The 6,062-nt window shown below is 54.2% G+C and overlaps 1 protein-coding gene across 1 annotated transcript; it reads left to right on the plus strand.

Annotated features, from left to right (window-relative positions):
• Positions 1-760: 760 nt before the first annotated feature.
• Positions 761-6,046, plus strand: LOC122368319 (guanine nucleotide-binding protein subunit beta-2-like). Its single transcript, XM_043342144.1, has 7 exons — positions 761-994; positions 2,342-2,487; positions 3,225-3,358; positions 3,925-4,090; positions 4,406-4,613; positions 4,850-5,066; positions 5,438-6,046. Exons 1-7 carry the CDS (start codon positions 926-928, stop codon positions 5,542-5,544), a joined length of 1,047 nt encoding a protein of 348 aa, XP_043198079.1. The 5' UTR covers positions 761-925; the 3' UTR covers positions 5,545-6,046.
• The last annotated feature ends 16 nt before the right edge of the window (positions 6,047-6,062 follow it).

Here is a 6,062-nt window from a genome sequence, read left to right on the forward strand (position 1 = left end):
ACTTTCGGATTATTCTCTGAGATAATAATATCTAACTCACAAGTCCATATATTTCGGATGATGTTGCTCACCCTTGGTCACTGGACAAAAAAAAAATGTTTCGCCGTAGCCGTCCAAATGCTTGGCGCATAACCTGAGCTGAGGAGTGAAACGTAAAAATCAGGGACCCTTCAGCCCTCGAAACTGAAACTGAAAGCCCAAAGGTTTCGGAGCCCGAAAACCATTTTTTTTTTTTTGTCCAGCGACCAAGGGTGAGCAACATCATCCGAAATATATGGACTTGTGAGTTAGATATTATTATCGCAGAGAATAATCCGAAAAGTAACTATACATAGCTAATTTCCTGGGAAAAGATGACTTTAAAACAACACTGAATTGTGTTGCATCTCTCAGATCCGGAGCCCAAAGATTTCGGGCTCCGAAACCTTTGGGCTTAAAGTTTCAGTTTCGAGGGCTGAAGGGTCCCTGATTTTTACGTTTCACTCCTCAGCTCAGGTTATGCGCCAAGCATTTGGACGGCTACGGCTAATGCTGAATTTGGACAACATGCTTCGACTCCAGCTCCGCAGTCGCATCCATGGTGGGTTCACTTCTTTTCACGTCACTCGACTATCTTATTAAGTTTGCTCTTCCGCATCAGTATTCGCGAAAGCCCTTAGTGTTGATAACAGACAACCTCTGCCAGATTGATGCAGGTACTGAGGTGAGGGTCAGAGGTCAGGGGGTCAGTGGGGCTCCGGAACTCCCTGTACCGACAGTCAGTCGGTGCGGAACCTCTCAGAGACGGGCGGGCCGGCGCCGGGAAGCCGTACACGGGGACGGCGGCCGGTGACGCGTCCGATCCCATTACGGGCAGCCGTAGCGCGGCGGCCCGAGCGGCGGCCGGCCCAGATCGACCGCCGAGCAGCGGGCGCCAGCAGCCGACATGAGCTCCAAGGACCCCGAGCTGGACAAGCTCAAGAAGGAGCTGGACACCATCATCGAGTCCATCAAGGTGGGTCACCGCTGGAGCGGGGAAGGGCAGTCCCGAGGGATAGGGGTAGGTCGGAGCCAAGGGCAGTTTCGAGGGGTGAAGACTGAAGTGTCCCGTCAGGGACAGGTCAGTACTCCGGGGGCAGGGTCTTGGCTGGAGACAGGACAGTCCCGAAGGAATAGAGGTCCGAATGAAGGCAGGACAGCCCCATAGAACAGGAGGCCTAATCACCACCACAGGTCGGGGACGAAAAGATGGCCCCGAGGGGATAATGTCTAATGTCTGCGATGGATTAGGGACACAAGAGCGGCTGGAGGGACTCGTATCAGCGACGGGGTCAGGAAAGAAAGCTATCTGCCTCGGCTCTATTTTGAACCTCCCCATGCACTCAACCCGAGCAATGATCGCGAAAAGAAAAACTTAGCCTGAATTTTAATTTGTCGCCAATAACTGCGATCAAATTGAGTTAGCGAGTCAAAAAAGTGATCAGTGAGCTCAGACCGAGCAAATGCATTTGGTAAGTTTTTTTTTAGGTTCTAGATACCGTTATAATCGTTGGCTCACGACTGCTTCCGTGTCATTAACGGTTTGTCATTCACATAAATTGATCGTCAAAATTGTCGATCATTGAGATCGTCGACGCCAATTCGACGACAAGTACAATATGTCGCCGTATAAAATCAAAGTACTCACCACCAGCAGTGGAGGGACAGGGCGCAGTCTGAGGACACGACTCGGTCTTGGCCCAGCCGGTTCCACTCAGACCCAGGCACACCAGCAGGATCGCTCGCAGAGGGGCCGCCATCCTCACCAGCCTTCCGACCTCGCTGGCGCCCTGACAGTGGCGGACTGCCTGTCCGGGTCGACCGGTCGCCCTCCACACCGCCGCCCGAGGAACGGTCACGAGTCACGACACAATACCGTCACGACCGCACCGATTCGGGACGCTCCGTGACGCCGCTGCACGCGCAGACTCGGAGACACTGAGCGTCACGGAGACGGTGTAACGGTGGCGTCACGGACACGTCACGGACACATCACGGACGCATCACAGACGCATCACGGACGCATCACGACGACACACGCATGACACAGTGACTGTCACATAAAAATGCATTAGGTACATCGTGTGTAGCAGCATAACCAAAAATCACACAAAAACATATTAGCACAAACAAGGTCATATTCATCCATCCATCCATCCATCCATCCATCCATCCATTCATTCATTCATTCATTCATTCATTCGTTCGTTCATTCATTCATTCATTCATTCGTTCATTCATTCATTCATTCATTCATTCATTCATTGGTGAGTATATTCCCCAGGATGGCATGCTGCTCCTCCTTACTGCTCCTCCGTTTCAGGCGGCTCAGAAGAAGGGCGCCGACGCTGACCTCGTGGGCACGTGTGCTGACGTGGCCGACGCACCGCGGATTCACTCCTCGTGCCGGCGCGTCCTCAAAGGACACATCAACAAAGTGAACGGCGTCCACTACAGCGGCGACAGCAGGTCAGTGACCTAAAAGACGGCAGGTCAGTGTACGTACTGACTGCAGGTCAGTAATAGACGGCAGGTTAGTGGCAATGTCACGTCAGTAATGGACGGCAGGTCAGTGTATTGACGGCGGGTCAGTGTATTGACGGCGGGTCAGTAATAGACGGTAGGTCAGTGGTAATGTCACGTCAGTAATGGACGGCAGGTCAGTGTATTGACGGCGGGTCAGTGTATTGACGGCAGGTAAGTGGCAAGGTCAGCAATGACAGCAGCTCAATGACAGTCAGTAGATCAACTGGCAAACAGCATGTCAGAGCGACAGCGACAGCAATCAGCTCAGGGCTCAGGGGCTTATGGATCAGAGGCCGATGCTTTGTATTCCGTACCACTGTTTCTCACTCACGTGCATGACCTTTTGATAACGAGCGTCTCTCGTGATAAAGCGAACAGCAACAATCAATAGCATCACGATTATGAAAGAACAACAAAGACTTATGCAAACTCAGTTGACGGGTTTGAAACGTCTGTGATGGCTATCAGATATATCGTAGTGCAGAGCCGAAGTTCAATGCTCGGCTATTTATCACTTATAGAAAGTACTTATTCGCATCTGTGACTTGTAAAATGTATAGTCCCTCTGCGACCCATTCAGTGTGCTCGTCCAAATTTGTCGATCGTCACCCCCCACCCCTACCCCGAGGTCGTCGTGACCTGACCATCTGACGTCTTCCCGCCTCCTTGCGTTGTCGCAGACATGCAGTCAGCGGTTCACTGGATGGAAAGCTCATCATCTGGGACACATGGACCGGCAACAAGACGCAGATCATCCCGCTCAGGTCGGCCTGGGTGATGGCCACCGCCTTCGCGCCGTCCGGGAACTTCATAGGTGGGTTATGTGAGCACAGGCCAGGCTCAATCGCTCTACAGAAGCTCCCCCGCCCCGCCGAGCCGGACGGCCGAGCTCTGCTCCCTTTCTGGGCCGACTTTCAGTCAGGCTTGCCGTTACGCGTGGTCTGAAGGCATCACGCGTGTCCGGCTTTCCACTGAGAGTGCAGAGCGGCAGCCCAGAACTGGCGACACGACCCGGTAAGGTCGTGAGCTCCGGCCGGCCGGTCCGGCGCCGTGTGCGGGGCGGCACTGTCACGGTGTGCTCGACTAAGGACTCAGACCTAGACATGTGCTTAGCATAATGAGCGCTTGTTCGGCTTCTGAACGATCAGGATGCGTCATAGGATCGACAAGGCCGCGAATATTAAAATACGAATGTGCTCACGCGTCCAGCACGTAGAGATCCGAGTAAGGGCAGGGCGTTATATGTATTGTTATGGAAACCCTGCGGGATTGGAGACTCCTCTCCGTGCCCTACAGCCAATGACGGCGTCCCGTCGGATCTCTGACGTGTCCAACAAACAGTTGGACGTAACACTCTTCACGTCTTCCGGTGCCCGACAGCCAGCGGCGGCATGGACAACCAGGTGACGATTCACGACCTCAACAACCGTGACAGCAACGGCCAGGCCAAGGTGATCCGCGAGATCAGCGCCTTCGAGGGCTTCCTCAGCTGCGCGCGCTTCCTCAGCGACAGCCAGATCGTCACCGGATCGGCGGACATGAAAATGTGCGTGTAGTGGGACCGGTGACGCAGTGGGGGCGCTGACTGGGCTTGATCACAAGACCGGATCACAATTAAGATCATTCCGACCGCGTCAGATAGGGGGGGGGGGGGGCGACAGCTATTTCCAAAATTAATGTGCACAGTTTATGGTTAATGTGCTGTGGCTTATGCAGGTTAACCGACAAGCGTGGTGTCTGCTGCTGTCACGTGCTGTGGGTTCGACCCGTGAGTGTGACAGTATCTCTATGTATATCGTGCTGTGTTTGACCGATTCTCCTTCTGCAGTGTGCTGTGGTTGACCGATATCCTCCTTCGCAGTGTGCTGTGGGACGTGCAGGTCGGTAAGAACCTGGGCGAGTTCAACGGCCACGAGGGTGACGTGGTGACGCTCTCCATCAACGCCGACGCTACGCTGTTCGTGACGGGCAGCGTGGACCGCACGGCCAAACTGTGGGACGTGCGCACCCCCGGCTGGTCAGCGCAGCAGACCTTCTGGGGCCACGAGAGCGACGTCAACTCGGTCTGCGTGAGTCAATGACGGACGGCCAATATAAGTCACACATCGGCAACTTAAGTCGGTTGACAAGTAAGGTAATATCAGCAAGGATGTCCAGTTATAGCGTCATATGCTTGCTCTCCTATAAATCCATTCGTCGCCCTGCCTGGTCCCCGGATCGCATACAGCCACCCCGTCATTCTGTCTCAAGAATTCTGCAAATGCAAATGTCTGTCAGCTAACACCTCCACCACTGCCCCTTCCAGTTCCACCCATCTGGTCACGCGTTCGCCACGTGCTCCGAGGACAAGACGACGCGCCTGTTTGACCTGCGCGCCGACCAGCAGCTGGCCCAGTACGCGCCGCCCACGCCCAACTCGGCGTTCACGTGCTGCGGCCTGTCGCGCTCCGGTCGGCTGGCGCTGGCCGGATCTGACGACAACACCGTGCACATCTGGGACACGCTCAAGGCACAGCACCTCGGTACGACGTGTTTCCCAGAAAACTTTGTAAAATGCCACTTGTCACTCTCGAATGCCTCAGGTCACTAAATTTCCTCAGGTCACTAGGCGTAGTGTGCGCTGTACAGCCTAAGCCCAAGAAAAAGTAAGGAATCGACCCAGTTAACTAGTGGAACGATTGGTTACATTGTTGAGGATACAAGAACGATGATACGATCCAAACCTTTTTCTCATACTACCCATACATGTGATCAGAGGCAATTCAAATTTGTGACCTTGTGCCTTCTGTGACTGATGTCTGCCCCGTGTCGGCTGTCGGCAGGGAACCTGGCCGGTCGCGAGACTCTACACTTTTCCTGACTGATATCTGACGCGCATCGGCCGTTCTGACAGGTAACCTGGCCGGCCACGAGGGACGCATCACATCCCTGAGCGTGGCGGAAAGCGGCGTGGGCTTCTGTACCACCTCCTGGGACACGACAGTGCGAGTCTGGTACTGAACAGTCTCCTACAGCGGAGTGACGCTCCATCCAGAGGAGCGACGGACGCCCTCGGCCCATATGGAGCTGAGCGTGCCCATCACGCTGCTTCACAGGCGTTCTGGACAACACACGGAGCCAGACGACTATTTACACACCAATCTGGTTAACACATGCTACCGGCATATGTTAGCAGCTAAGGAAGCCAGAGGCAGAGTTACGTCTGCTGAGCGTGTGTAAACGGGACGGTGTGGTTCTGGGGAGGCCAGCAGCCAGCTGTCAGTCCCCAGGTTTCCACAGAGACTAGGTTCAGATGTTCATATGGATGGCAATTTGTGACAGGATCGGAAGACATTGGTTGTTGAGTTCGGCGTCATTCAGCCATTTTAATATGCGGAACGGATAGGCGGACGGCTGCCTACATAACCTGCTGGGCGGTGAAGGTGCACGCCCCCCTATATACGCTGTTGATCACCATGTCGACAGGTGCCTCGTTCCAGTAATACAAAGAACCAAAGATACAGTGTTTGAATTCTAGC

This window comes from Amphibalanus amphitrite, unplaced genomic scaffold, assembly GCF_019059575.1.
Source record: "Amphibalanus amphitrite isolate SeventyFive unplaced genomic scaffold, NRLGWU_Aamphi_draft 000939F_arrow, whole genome shotgun sequence".
NCBI lineage: Eukaryota > Metazoa > Arthropoda > Thecostraca > Balanomorpha > Balanidae > Amphibalanus > Amphibalanus amphitrite.

Excerpts from the sequence above, each read along its gene's own strand:
- LOC122368319 (XM_043342144.1), top strand. The coding sequence starts at position 926 with ATGAGCTCCAAGGACCCCGAGCTGGACAAGCTCAAGAAGGAGCTGGAC. Across the intron at positions 4,091-4,405 it reads GGATCGGCGGACATGAAAAT|TGTGCTGTGGGACGTGCAGG; the intron begins GTGCGTGTAGTG and ends CCTCCTTCGCAG. Across the intron at positions 5,067-5,437 it reads GCTCAAGGCACAGCACCTCG|GTAACCTGGCCGGCCACGAG; the intron begins GTACGACGTGTT and ends CCGTTCTGACAG.